This window comes from Schistocerca nitens, chromosome 5 (assembly GCF_023898315.1).
Source record: "Schistocerca nitens isolate TAMUIC-IGC-003100 chromosome 5, iqSchNite1.1, whole genome shotgun sequence".
Lineage (NCBI taxonomy): Eukaryota > Metazoa > Arthropoda > Insecta > Orthoptera > Acrididae > Schistocerca > Schistocerca nitens.
Window position 1 is genome coordinate 382,901,993 of NC_064618.1, and position 15,236 is coordinate 382,917,228.

General features: G+C 38.9%; 1 protein-coding gene across 1 annotated transcript in view; it reads right to left on the reverse strand.

Moving 5' to 3' along the window:
- Window positions 1-14,923, reverse strand: part of LOC126259308 (serine/threonine-protein kinase N) — a 350,492-nt gene extending 335,569 nt beyond the window's left edge. The window contains exon 1 of the mRNA XM_049955981.1: window positions 14,565-14,923. Within this exon, the coding sequence (XP_049811938.1) occupies window positions 14,565-14,588 (24 nt within the window). The 5' untranslated portion in view covers window positions 14,589-14,923. The remainder of the gene's footprint in view (window positions 1-14,564) is intronic.
- Window positions 14,924-15,236: the final 313 nt, after the last annotated feature.

The following is a 15,236-nucleotide window of genomic DNA, read 5'->3' on the forward strand; positions in this document are numbered from 1 at the left end:
AAGGCCACGAATGTTTCACTGGAGGAGAGTCTTGATGAAAAAGAGATGTAGGGGTGTCACCTCGGCAGCTGCCGAGCGACAGCCTGTGAAGAGTTGCTACTACAGGGCACATAACTTTGTGTTTTAGTTTTCAGTTGAGGTTTCTTATTGTTTCTAGTGAATATTTCAGTAAAATCTTTATTCATTGTTTCAACTTCATTGAGTGTTACAGTGTCCACTTGAATTTTTGGTTTTAGCAAATAATTTTGCAAAGTTTTGTTGGTATTGGTATTAGCTGTCGTGTAGTAGTATTAATACAAGTAGTTGCTTTCTTAGAAGACAGAGAATATCGAGACTGCTATTTTAGTTCTGTAAGTAGTTCTACTGGTGTAACTGAACTTAGGTAATGTAGGCGTATACTTTTCTTTTTCATTAACTGTAAAATTTTACCATTAGTGAGACGTGTGGGCTCTGTTGTAGGTTTGTGAGTAGTGGGTTACGGTGTGGGATTTGTTCGAAGTATTTTCGTGGGGGTGGGGGGTGAATGCTGTGGGGAAGCCTGTGAGCATTCTAGTGAGATCCTCTCCTGGGAATGCAGAATCTGTAGTAGAAGTAAGTTGATAGAGGAGCAAGAGCGTAAGATCTGTGCCCTTCAGGTGCAGTTACAACGAGCAAAGGAGGAATTACATAGGTTGACGAGGCTGAAGGGTGGTGGGGAATGGGAACTGGCAGTTGGCAAGAAGGCAGCAAGGAGTAGGTGGTATTCAGACAGTTATACTTCGCGTATATGCAATAGTTTTGACCAACTACCAGAGTTGAGTGGAGAGGAGCTTCTTGTAGCTGTAGATTAGGGAACATGCAGCAGTCTTCAGCAGTTCAGAGGCCTAGGTCAGTTGAAAAGTCTAACTGAAAGAAGGTTCTGCTGCTAGGTAGTTCACACGGTAGAGGTGTGGGCTAGCAGTTGCAGGAAGTGTTGGGGAGTGAGTACCAGGTCACCAGCATTGTGAAACCTAGTGCAGGGTTGGCTCAGGTGACTGACAGCATACAGGAGTTATGTAGGAATTTTACGGAGGATCAGGTAGTGATAGTGGGTGGAGCAGAGAACAGTCTTGATGGGGACAGGGAATATGCTGTAGGTGGTGGCCTGTTAAAGATAGCAACTCAAACTAGTGGCACTAATGTGCATTTTGTGGAACTGTTTCAGTGTCATGATCATCCTCATTTTAATGCAGCTGTTACGCACGTTAACATGGGGCTGGGGAGGGTGCTGATGGCAGAGGGCATGGGTCACATTTCAGTGGTGCCAGTTGGGTCCATCAGTAGATCGAGTTTCACTAGGTACGGCATGCACCTAAATAGGTATGGGACAGGGTGACTGGCAAAGCTTATAGGTGTCAGTGTAGTGGGTGGTAGTGAATCACTCGTGGAAAAATTCCTGTAATAGTTGGTGTTAGAGCTGCACCTTTTTCGATTGATGTCAGCTGATACATATACCTGCTTAAAGGAAGTCCCTCTAACTAACGGCTAACCTTCAGAGGATGTCATGTTTCCAAGCAGAGAAGGAATTAGCATATTTCATCAAAATATAAGAGGTATTAGAGATAATGTTAGTGAACTGCTTATAGACGTTGACTCAGAAATTATTGCTATGTTTGACAATTCAGAGGCTTCCTTTACCAGGATACAGATTAGCTGGCTGTTTCTCGAGGAGTTCCTTGTGGGTGGGGGAGTGGCTATGTACGTAAAAAACAGAATTCCGTTTGAGCCCATAGATGTTATCACGGCACTGCACTGAAGAGACATTTGAATGTTGTGCAGGGGCAGTTGAATTTAGTGAAACTAAACTTCTAATTGTTGTTGTTTATAGGTCCCCCAACTCTGACTTCAGAGCATTTCTGCTCAAGCAAGAGAGGGTTCTTGATTCACTTTGTAGGAAGTACCGGAAATTAATTATATGTGGTGACTTCAACTTAAATTTTGTATCTGATGGTGCAAGAAAAAAGGACGTTGGTAGATCTCCTAAATTCGTATTATCTGATGCAGACTGTGTTTTCTTCAACTAGGATGCAGGGGAACAGTAGTACAGCCATAGACAATATTTGTATTCATTCTTCATTACTAGATGGGCATTCTGTTAATTCTGTTGGTAGAAGGGTGAATGGCCTTTCAGACCATGATGCACAAACACTAAAAGGCTTTTGTAGTCAAACAATATCACATATAATTACAAATTATATAGGAAAGTTAATTCAATAGCAATAGAAAAATTTTTATACCTTGTCAAGGAAGAAAAGTGGCAGGATGTTTATAGTGCCGGGAACATAGATGATAAATATAATGCTTTCCTTGTCACATTTCTCATGCTCTTTGAGAATTGCTTTCCATTAGAACGTTCTAAATGGGGTACTAGCAGTAATAGGCAGCCTGGGTGGCTGACTAGTGGGATAAGGATATCTTGCAGAACAAAGCGGGAATTATATCAAAATGTTAGAAGTAGTCACACTCAAGCTACAATAGCCCATTACAAACAGTATTGTAAAGTGCTTAAAAATGTTATTAGGAAGGCAAAGAGTATGCAGTATGCAAATAGAATAGCTAATTCACAGGATAAAATTAAAACCATACGGTCAGTTGTGAAGGAACACAAGGTCGACGACATAAAGTCAATTCGTAGTAGCCTAAATATATTTATGTTACTGATAAATCAGATATATGTAAAGTATTTAACAATTATTTTCTGAGCATTGCTGGTGAATTAAATAAAAATTTAGTTTCTGCAGGGAATTATATAACTTCCTTGGCAAATGCCTCTCTGAGATTGATGTCTGAAATACTCACTCCTCTGTGATACAGACAAGGGGGAGATTGAGACGACAATTAAATCACTGAAGACTAAGGACTCTCAAGGTGCCTAGCAGAATATTAAAGAAGTGTGTTGCACATGTTAGCCCTGTATTTAGCTATATTTGTAATTTTTGTTGCTTTCCTGAACGATTAAAGTACTCAGTTGTAAAGCCAATTTATACAAAGGGATATACGGATAATGCAGATAATTTTAGACCTATTTCTATGCCATCAGTGTTTGCTAAAACTATTGAAAAGGCTGTGTATGTAAGGATAATTGATCATTTAATATCACACGATCTGCTATCAAATGTACAGTTCGGATTTAGAAGTCGTTTAACACCTGAATATGCTACATTCCCTTTTCTCTGTAAGATACTGGATGGGTTAAACAAAAGGTTTCAAATGCCAGACATATTTTTTGATTTAACTAAGGCATTTGATTGTGTTGGGCACAAAATACTGCTGCAGAAGTTGGACCATTACGGAATACGGGGGGCAGCTCACAATCGGTTCTCCTCTTACTTTAGCAACAGACAGCAAAAGGTCATAGTTCATGAGGTCGAGAATGGCTCTGATTTGGGGTCTGAGTGGGGTACGGTAAAGTGGGGGGTACCCCAGGGATCAGTGTTGGGAGCACTCCTGTTCCTTATTTATATAAATGATATGCCCACTAGTATTACGAGTAACTCTAAAATATTTCTGTTTGCTGATCACACTAGCTTGGTAGTAAAGGATGTTGTGTGCAACACTGGCTCGGTTTCAAATAATGTAGTTCATGACATAACTTCATGGCTCGTAGAAAATAAACTAACGCTAAATCACAGTAATACTCAGTTTTTATGGTTTCTAACACAGAATTCACAAAACCTGACGTTTTAATTTCACAGAATGGGCATATGATTACTGAAACTGAACAGTTCAAATTTCTGTGTGTTCAGATAAATAGTTAACTGTCGTGGAAAGCTCACATTCAGGATCTTGTTCAAAAACTTAATACTGCCATTTTTACTATTCAAACGGTATCTGAAGTGAGTGATCGTTCAACACGAAAATTAGTCTACTTTGCTTATTTTCATTCGCTTATGTCGTATGGTATTATATTTTGGGGTAACTCTTCCCATTCTAAAAGGATATTTTTGGCTCAGAAATGGGTGGTTCGAGCAGTAAGTGGTGGAAGTTCACGAACCTCTTGTCGACCCCTGTTCACTAGTCTGGGTATTTTGACATTGGCCTCTCAATATATATATATTCTTTATTGTCATTTCTTGTTAACACTATCAGCTTATTCCCAAGAATTAACAGCTTTAAGTCAGTTAATACTAGGCAGAAATCCAATCTGCATTGTACAGCTGGATACGGGGATGGCGATGCTACTATGACACTGAGTGATTTCATAACCTCGGAGCTGAATTGGAGGTAGCATGTCTGCGTGGCCATGTCCTTCATGGAGAGAGGGGGAACAAGAACAGTACTGTATGTGCCAGATGGGAGAACACAGGGTTTGTGACTAGCCAATAATGTGCGAGCGTCTGGGTAAGGTAATTTTTCCTTTACCGGATCTCTTGGACTGCCTGCTCATAGACATACACGGGAAAATACCGAGATGAGGCAACATGGCCACCATTGCAGTTGATACAGCGGGTAGGAGGAGACGGACAATCGCACTCGTGCGCATCCATACCACATGTTACACATTTGGCTGGGTGTCAACAAGATGTTTTAGTGTAGTTGAATCAATGACACTGGTAGCAGCGCATCATGTTCGGAATGTACGGCCAGACTGTGATAATTTCATAGCCTGCTTTGATCTTGAATGGAAGTACTACTCTATCGAAGATGAACAAAGAGTAGGGGTGGGCACTAAGGAGGAATCTACCTTTTTCATTACATGATGGACGGCAATGACACCCTAATCAGAGAGGTAAGCTGGGATTTCGGGCTGTGTTAGACTGCCAAGCAGCCTGGTGTAAATAAAACCTTGGGAAGAAGTATTATGGGCCTTAACATGAACAGGGTACCCATGGAGAAGTGAGGCGGCAAGCAGTTGTTGTGCTTGAGAATCCGTATATGAGAGCAGGAGTCATAGGGCCGGCAGTTGCATCTACAACTTTCTGAATAATAAACGGATTTACTGTGGTGAAGGGCTGACTGTCTTCAGTATGTGAGACCAAGAAGAACTGTGGTGCAGCGGGAAGGGTCTTTGAATTACGTTTACGTTTCGTAGACGCTGATTGTGAAGATGAGTGACACACTGCGAGAAAATCGTCCATTATTGCCAGCATCTCCAATGGCGTGCGCCTTCCAACTAGAGGCCCCAGGCCCCCTTCACAAGAGGGCACACTCGCCTTAGGTGACTGCTCACACCTCCCGAACACCTGACGGAGGGACCAATCAGCAATTTGGGAAGGTTGCAGCTCAGGCAATCACCCCTCCCTGGGCCTGGCCTGTACCAGGGGCTGCATGCGAACCCTACCTGTCGACCTGGGGCTGGGAATTACGCGTTACCCAGTCACCTGTTATGCGTCAGACACATGGGCCGGCCTTCAGGAGTGCACAGGGAGAAAGAAGAAAAAGAGGAACCTCAAACATCGAAGTGGAGGAATGAGAGGAGAAGGGAAAGAAAGAAAGGAAAAGGCAGAGAATAACAATGGTTACACTGTTCTTACATCAGCAACAGACAATGCAGAACATTCCCAGTAACACTCCAGACATGTTCGCCAAGGGAGGGGAAAAAGAATAGCGAGAGGATAGACATGGAGCACAGAAGTGGAAAAATGCTGCAAAGGCTGGGACCCTGTGGTAGCTGTTAAGTCGTGTTATGGCCATTGCCGTACAGCTCACATGTATAATTCTTGTTTGCTGCATAAACACTTACTGTTTCGTTTACAAATGCATACCAAACCAAATACTTCATCAAGACTTTTGGGCATTCAATGTCTTTATATTAGTGAATTAAAAAGCAAATTGTACCCCACCAGTAACTTAATGTATTGGCTCATTGCTTGAAAAATTATAAAGGAATATACCAATCAAGTCAATTGCCAGAGCAATTATTTTCTAGTTACTGGAGAAATAACACCCTTTCTGCATTTACTCAACATCTTTGTTAGATATAACTAACATACCCCATTTTATATTTGAATAAATAAATTAAACAAAGACTCTTATTCCAAGTATGGTACTCCAGCATTTTCTTTACTCCAAACAATGGTAAATTACAAATGTAATCAAGAAGAGCTTCCCATGAGACAACTCAAATTACACTGATTTTTTCTGTCACTAATTACTTCTGAGAACGATAGGCCACAACACACAGCATCTAATAGGGTCTCGTAGCATCAAAGTGTTCAGACGAACTTTGGCACTGGGTTAGAAGATGGTTTTTAAACAAGACTTTACATGATTCTGTATGGGTAACACAACAATATGTTCTTATCATATCATACACGGTGATTCTCAAAGATATGCAGATATTTTAATATGTTATTCTAAAAGTAAAACTAAAGAAAAAAGTTCGTATAAACATAGCTCCGCAATTGTTTGTTGACGGAGTTACAGCTAATAAAAGATTTTGCCTGAAATTTAGCAACTTCGCTAATATGACGCCACTGCAAAATTGTATGAGGTGAAGGTAAAGCACGATTTCCATTTATTTTGTTGTTATTGGTCGTGTGAATCAAATAAAACATATCCCAGACATGTACCTGCAATAGTTTTCCAGAACATTATGAGTGCAATAGATGAAAATAAGAGCACCCCTGTGAATCTGAAATGAGCAACAAAATCTGTTCATATATGTGAAGCGAAATGCATTGAACTCGGTGGAGACATTTTTGAACATTTATTGTGAATGTACTGAGATTGTACATACAATGTACAACTTCCTTAACTCTGAGTTTTGTTTTTTTCCAGTTTAACATGAATTCACGTGTGATATGGTATTAACAAAATGCATAGTCCATATCAATTCAGGCATGCTAGGGAAAATCTTACCTTCATAGTCTCGGGTGTTACTGAATTTGGCATATGTTAAAATGAAGGACTAAGTAAGGAACACGTATGTTTTTTGTTTTCTTCAAAAAAATATCTGCTCCAAGATACAGCCCTCCAAAGTTGACACTGCGCATACCATTTTGAAGATGTGAATTTTGGAAAAAAAATAAATAAATTGCTGTATCTCTGGAACAGTTCTAGATATTTTGTTGGAGATTTTTTATTTGGAAGATAATTGCTTTATGATTACATGGAAATTCTCCATTTGGACTTCTCTGTCAAAGTTCTTTTACTATAGTGTTGTGAACGTTTATATAATTTAAGGAAAAAAATGTTTTTCTTAAAAAATGCCACTCCATAAAATTTTGATTTTTTTCTGTTGATTAGTACCATATAGTTCTACATTTCCTGAAAACGAGAGCTTCCACTTTTAGGTTGAACAGGTGTTATAAACAATTGAAATTTTTGCCATAGGCCTACATAAAACCTAATTTATTAACACATTATCACAAACAGACTCATAAAAATCAAAACCTAGCCTTATTTAACATAATTTTAGTTTTGAAAGATGAGTAAGAGACTCGTTTTCAAGCATTTTAAATGGTTCCAAAATGTATGTGAAAGATCCAATGACTTAAAGATTTCAGTTTATACAACTTCTGTGCACTGTGTTCTGTACTGAAATTAGCCAGTCAATAAACTAAAAATGTGTCCCATTGCTTCAGTATCTTCCTTTGATATAGAGTGATGTCTTCCTGTTGAACCAATAGGAACTGGAGCACTTACAATCATCAAAATATTGTGAACAGGAAGTGAGCACTCATGACATTGTTGCTGTCCTTCAGCTGGAACCATACATCCAGCAGCTGGTTCATGTGGTAGCATAAAGTTCACTACAATTTCATTTAACTCAAAACTGGTGTCTCTAATCTCTGCAATCCACCAATCACAGTTACCTACACAAGCTGCAAATGTCCCCCTTCTCAGGTTGTGAATCTGAATATTATCCTGCTATTTCTGAAATGTTGGCCAAACAAACAAAATTTCTTCTTTCTTGCTCTTTAAAGTGTGTGCAATACAAGTTCGCCAATCTCGAGTCCAAAAATGTGTCTTCTGAATTCCTTTCACAGGAGTAGTTTGTTTAGATCATTCTTCTTTTTTCTGCTCAGAATTTTTTGATTTCCTCTTTGGACAAAAGAATGAGGGCTGTGGATGTGTAAGATTTCATGACTCATAAAATCCTCAGCATTCTGAATTGCAGCTGTATTTGGTCTGGAAAGATTGTGTTTTGTAGCATGGTGCTTCAGCAGGCCTCCTACACCACCACAAGGCCCCTTCCTATGACCAGTAGCACCAAATAACCAGTGAGTTGGCACAAGTGACTTACTCAATTACAGCTGGTTATGACTTTTAAAATGACTAAGAGCACCATCAGAAATGATGATGATCTTCTCTGGCCCTGTCTGCAGTTGAAGAATTTTGTGCATTGCTAGCAAAGCATGTGCTGAGTCATGTCCTGTGCCATCACTTATAACTGTAACAATTCTGGTCTTGTTTTGAAAATATGTCACTCCTGGAAAAATTGAAACCTGGTCATTACTCCAATGATACCCTTGTATTTCTTGTGGGACGATTACAGACCATTTCTCAGCAAAATCACAGTGAAGCACTAAACATAGTTCTTCAGCCTGTACACTCCCTTTCACTTCTGCAATGTGTTGTTGTTGCAATTTCTTCAGATGCTGGGGTGTTACACTTTCATTGACCATTTATCAAGCTCATCAATGACACTGCCAAGGAAACAGTTTTCTTAATTAGTTTATTTTCCTCCCATGTCACCTTTGCATATGTCATTTCTGCAGAGTTATCTGCTATGTCTTCCAGACCTAGTGTCTGTAAAGACAGTCCTCCCTTCCCAGGGCAGTCACCACATTCTTGAAACAAACAAGACTCTGGCTTTACATCACAGACTACTAACGACTTCACATGCCCAACCAAGGAGTCATATGTCACATGCACCAGTAAGTTCTTCAAAGTTGCCATACAAAGTTCAAAATTCACACAGTACACACAAACAAACATCTCTAGGTGCGTGTAGAACTACCCACTTAGGTCATAGTGCATAAAATTTGGATTGTCTAATGTGTGAAGTTGTATAGTTGCTTTTATAAATTGCAAAAGTTTCTTTAATACCATGAGTCATGTAACTCATCACTTTCACAACTTTTTGACCTTCAACTGTTACAGTTTTAGTGTCTTTTTTCTTGGAACTCTAGTAAGAACAGTCAAATTTATCTTCCAGACAAAATGACTGTACTATTTGAACTTGAGCTGCTTCTACAGGATGACCGTAATAGAGATCTGGTCTTCCAAAGACTCCTTTTACAGACCTCACATTTCTTGATTTGTCAACCAAGTAATTTGATACAGATGGAACATGGTTCAAAATTGTTTTCCTTGAAAATGTCTTTGGAATAATAGTTAAAACTTGCACCTTTTCACTGTAAGATGCACAGTATTCAACAGCTGAATAGATATTTGCGAAAAATACGTGGCACGAGGTGCAAGAGTGCTTTGGTTCATTTTCTTCTGAAGATGGAATTTCTACTTTGAAGATTGTGGACAGTTTTGCTGTTGTGTACACATCCACAGCTTTATTAATTTCTCTGCGCTTTCTTGATGCATAGAGCTTATGACTCAACTTCACTGACCACAGTTTCTTAACAGGACTAATACCTACCTCTGTAGTTGACTGATTCAGGGTACTGAATTTTTCCTCTATTGATGCAAAATCTGCATCATCCACACCTTGTTCAGATACTATCATTGTTATTATTCTGTCAAAACATTTAGAACACAAAAAGTCGTCACTGGAAACACCTTCACTTTGAAACAGAGTATTCAAATGAGAACACTTATTCCCAAACTGAACAAAGTCTGTTTTTGTTTGTTTGTTTGTTTTATATATTACTCTTATATGGATATGAAAAATACAAAAGTGGAAGCTCATCTTTACAGAAAATTTAGCACTACATGGTACCAACAAGCACAAAAAAGGCTAGCTTTTCTGGATTGGCATTTTGAAAGAAAATAAAATCCACAAATTATCTAAAAGGTTCAGAATGCTGCAGTAAAATAACTTAGACAGGTAAGTCCAAATGGAGGATTTCTTTGTAATCATAAAGCAATTATCTTTCCAAAAAAAATATCTATAACTGTTTTAAAATTTTTTCCAAATTTCTCATCTTCAAAATGGTGTTCGCAGTGTCATTTTTGGAGGCCTGTATCTCAGGGAAGGAATTTTTTTTTTTTTTTTTTTTGGGGAGGGGTTTCTTTATTACTCCTGAATTTTAACATATGCTAAATTCAATAACATCCGACAATATGAATGTAATCCCCTTCCCTAAAGTGATATGGATTATGCCAAAAGCAGATTATCTAACACATTTATTCAGTTTCAGTTAACATTATTACCATCATTAAATTCTCTACAACTTCTGTTGAAAACTATGTGCAATTGTCTGGATTTAAAAAAAAAACCCCAACAAATTGGGCCAAGTAGGTAATAAATTAAAAATTTTATGAAATTATGTCTTTGCTTCTCCGGATGTTCTCGAAAACTACTGCAGGTACACATCTGGGACATGTTTTATTAGATTCATCAGATCAAGAACAACAAAATAAATGGAAATCTTGCTTTACTTTCACCTCATATAGTTTTGCAATGGTGTCATATTAGCGAAATTATTAAATTTCAGGCAAAATCATTTATTAGCTGTAACTCCAGAAATAAACATTTGCGGACCTATGTTCATATGAACTTTTTTTCCTTTAGTTTTACTTGTAGAATAACATATTAAAATATTTGCATATCTTTGTGAATCACCCTGTATATGTACTTACTGCTTTTTATGGGAAATCTGCATTTCTTCTACATCCCCACCCCTCCTCCTGCACCACAGGTGGAACACACACCTCATGTCATAGGTGGAAATCTGTTCTGTAACTTGTGATTACTTTCTACACCCATCCAAGTACATTTCCTCTACAAGACCTCAGCTGAATTCGCTTTCCAATCATCCTTTCCTCCACACGTGAAAGTTTCTCAAGGTATCCAGTACTTCTGAGAAGTTAGAAACATAGGAGAGAGGTACTTGCAAGAGTAAAGCTGATGGATTAGATCGTAAGTCATGCTTAAACAGCTCAATTAGTATAGCAACTGACTGTGAAAGAAAGGTCCCACATTAGCCTCCCTATGTGCCACACTGTTTCAATCAGCCAGGAAGTTTCATCCAGGTTTAGGTTTTCCATGGTTCCCCTAAACTGGTTAAGGCGAATGCTGAGACAGTTTCTTGACTCTGAGGCATGATCCTTCTCCCACACTTTCCTTCGTTTTCTCTCATTTAAATTTAGTTCTTTCTGATAATGTCTTTTCCATTCTCCAAATGTCAAAATGATGTTCAGTGTTTAATTATGAGCTTACTCCCAGCCTGTTTCTCTCTGTATCTCTGGCTCACTAGCTCTTCTCCTCCATTTTCCCTTGTTAAATGTTGTTAACTGTAGGCTTTTCAATCTTGGTTTCCAGCCTTCTTCCATGAAGTGCAACTTCCATGAAAGGTTCTCGTAGAAGTACACACAATTTATTTCCTAAATATCCAGCTAAATGATTCTTGGCTTCCACCTCACGGATTCTCCTTAGTCATCACAAATTTCTTAGGTTTATTCAATGATTTCCAAAATACTCTGCTGCACAATAGCAGTATGTCACAGGACAAGTTAGTGATGTTTGTTTATTTTATGAACCAAACAATCTAGATCACATTTGAACACTAAGGGCAGTTTTGGCTGAATAATGCCACCTTCAGATTTAAAACAAAAGTACGGGCTACCATCGCCATCAGCTGGTGTTCAACATTAAAACTGTTTTAACGAAACACACCAACTGATGCTGCTGCTAGCAGCTGTCTTCTACTCTTCAAGTTGAATCACCCCCCCCCCCCACCTGGTTCTTGAATCTTACTTTTCATTTCATTTCTCCTCCTTGCAACCCATCTTTACTTTTCAGCCTGCCTTCATCATCTCTCAACTTAAATTTGCACAGTGCTCACCAATGTAGGTTTACTATCTGTGACCTCCTCCTCACTCTGATGCTTTCCCTTTCATTTTAATCTCCCCTTATCCTCACGACAGATGGGTTCACCTCAACCTCAATCTTTCACTTTCAACATTCCCCAATTATTCCTTTCTCCTCTGTGAGGAAGAAACTATTAGTTTTAAAATCTAGAATGTTGTATGTACTTTACATATGACTATCGGTAGGAGTTAAATTTCACATCCTGAAAGAAAGTACTGGCAGCAATTCTATTTCAAAAGTTTACTGAATACACTACTGACAATTTTTAAATCAAGTGTGGTCTTCATGTTAAAGCTGAATATCTAGATATTTGCGGCCCTAGTAATAACATATAAATAAAACAATACTGAAACCAAAGTAATAATTTATAATGAAAGACGGACTTTGACATATTGACCTACTTGATTTGTGTATAAAGACAAAATCTGACCACTGAGAGCTGGGAAAAAGGGCACACAACACGTATGGCTATGTATGGTAACTAATAAGCTTCTTACAGGATGTTCACTTGGCAGTTAAGTGAGCCACTCCAAGAGAGGTGAGAATACAGAGGAATATTTGATATGAATTGTTGCCTTTGACCAGTGACGTAGGAAACATATGACAAACATTGTACACAACTCGGCAACCATAACGTGATACCAACGGCCATTTATTTCAAATGGGCTAAGCTACAGATCAGATTGTTGCCATGTCTTTTGCTTTCACATTTGTGGGCTTTGGCAACTCAAACAGAAGTGTCACCTTCCAACCTAATCAACTTCAGCTTCAGCTCAGTCTACCACCACAACCAGTTAACCAGTCCCCCCCCCCCCCCCACACACACACACATTTGTTGGCTTTGCAACTCACACCCACACTGTCACCTTCCACCCTACCTTAGACCTTAGGCCAAGCTATTGATCAGTCTGACATCACAACCAAGTTTTTCACTTTCACATTCCCTGGCTTCACCAACTAACAACCAAACTGTGAGAAAATGCACCAAAAGGTGATGTCACACCGGCCATTATCATTACATCGGTGCTTAAAGCCAACAACTAATATCAAATATTCGCCCTGCCCCACATATGGCCCCATGGAATACAGTACTGCTGTGCTACATGTTATTCAAAATTTTCCATCTCATCACACTGTGAGTTGCACATTGCTAACTTGCGATACAGTCACAAAATAAAAATATGTTGCTAACAAAGCGCTCTACAACTCCCGTATAGTTCTCTCAGAAACCAACAATAATTTCTTGTTTCCTTTCAATCATTATCAATATCAGATTTAACAATAGGCTCCAGACAAGTGTGGAATGTAACTCCGGATGCAATCTGCAACCCAGTAAAGGCAACACATGGCACATAGCAATACATAGCACTGACTAGCTACTTTACAATAATCAAAAAATTATTCACCTTAAGTTGCATCTGTGTTCCAAGTGACATTATAGAATGATTGCCTGATACTGAGTGCACACTCAGAAATAAGGATGATCTTCTAAGAAACAGAAACTACTTATAAACTAAAAATTAGGTTGTCCGAGTCACGGTAAGGAAGAAAAGAACTACATAAGCAGTTTATACGGAATATGTGAGACTTCCTTGGTAATTTATAATTTTGTGCACCTGCACGAACTGTTTTCCAGTCACTGAGGACTAAATTCACTGACTTTTCCTACATATAAAACACATAACACCAAGCCGCTCTTTATTATACGATTTTTTTGGGTTTATTATGGGACTTTATCTACAGTTTACACTGAAAAAGGCAGTGGGAAACAAAATGCCAAAATAAAATGAACATTTTTAAATTACGGATTGTAAATACAGAAATGCGTAAACATGGCTTTTGCATCACACACTGACGTTACGATGCCACAAAGCTACCGTTCTCTCTCTCTCTCTCTCTCTCTCTCTCTCTCTCTCTCACACACACACACACACACACACACACAGAGTTTAATTTTTAAGGCGTGGAGTTCGACTTCTTACATTTGAATTCACGACGAATCTTGTCATAATTGTGAACAGGTGGTCGCAATACTTCGGAAATGTAATTTATGTATTTCAACAGTCAGTGGGTGTTACTTGTTGAAAGTGATGGTCACTACATCAACAAACATACGATCTACGTGTATAGTCCATAAAGTTTTCGAATATTACTAGCTATGGGTGCCCTACCGAACAGAACTCTTATCATCTTGACGCTTAAGCAAGTTGGAAAAGTAATGCTGGTAACCGCCTTTTCAGTAAGTCGTGTCCGTTGTAGTAGGCCTATATAACCAAACCGCAAAACACGAATGATACATGCATACTACACGTGAAGACTGAATAATAAATGTGAAAATGCGAATATTATCCACGTAAACTCGCACTGAATACAGACCGCATCCTAGAACACTGCTCTATTTAGGAAACGATTGTTCTACAAATCAGCCCAGCCATTGGGCCTTGAAAACATGTTAGAAAAAAAGGGTCAATAATTATGACGATTCATACATACACACTTGTTACCATAGCACATAACGTACACAAATACACAGTTACAATGATATTCTTGTACGTTGCATCTCGATCTTAGTTGTGAAGCGCAGAAAAGACGACTGGTATAATTTTCTCACCTGGTAGTAACTGGAGTCCGCCATCTTGTTTCGCGTTAGACTTTCCTATGTTTCGGATACAGGTAAAAAAGTCAACTATGCTATATCAGTCTCATCTTACATAGCTGCACATAATTTCCGCACTGCACTACGCCACAGTGTACACAAAACACACTGATGTTTTGACACGCACATACATAAACAACACGCTGTTGACAGACTTCACTCCCCCTTCCGCACTGCACCAAACCTTCATAGTTTCCTTCGGTCCAATCAAATTACCTCGCCACTTACTACCGCTGGAACTGTCATCTGATTCGCTGCAATGTTGGCGGCCTCGTTCAGCATCACGTCTGTGGACCGTCACACGTCTCAGTTCATATCGCGTCCTCCAACTGGCTGATCGATGGAATGTCTAATAGTTTGCCCAGACGCGCATAAACATAGGTTTGTCATGTTGCCAAGTATCACTGAATGTTGTCAGGAGATGCACAGCGTAAATATTTGTTTTCACATTGACATGAAAAAGAACGCAGAATACACCTGCGAATTTAAAACACTCTCACTAAAAATTACGCATTTCTTTTTACTGACAGATGTGCTCAAGCATGTAAAAAAATCAAAATTATCACAGTGATGAAAACATAAGTATAAATAGGATTCGGCTACCTATATTTATCCGTTTCACAGTTC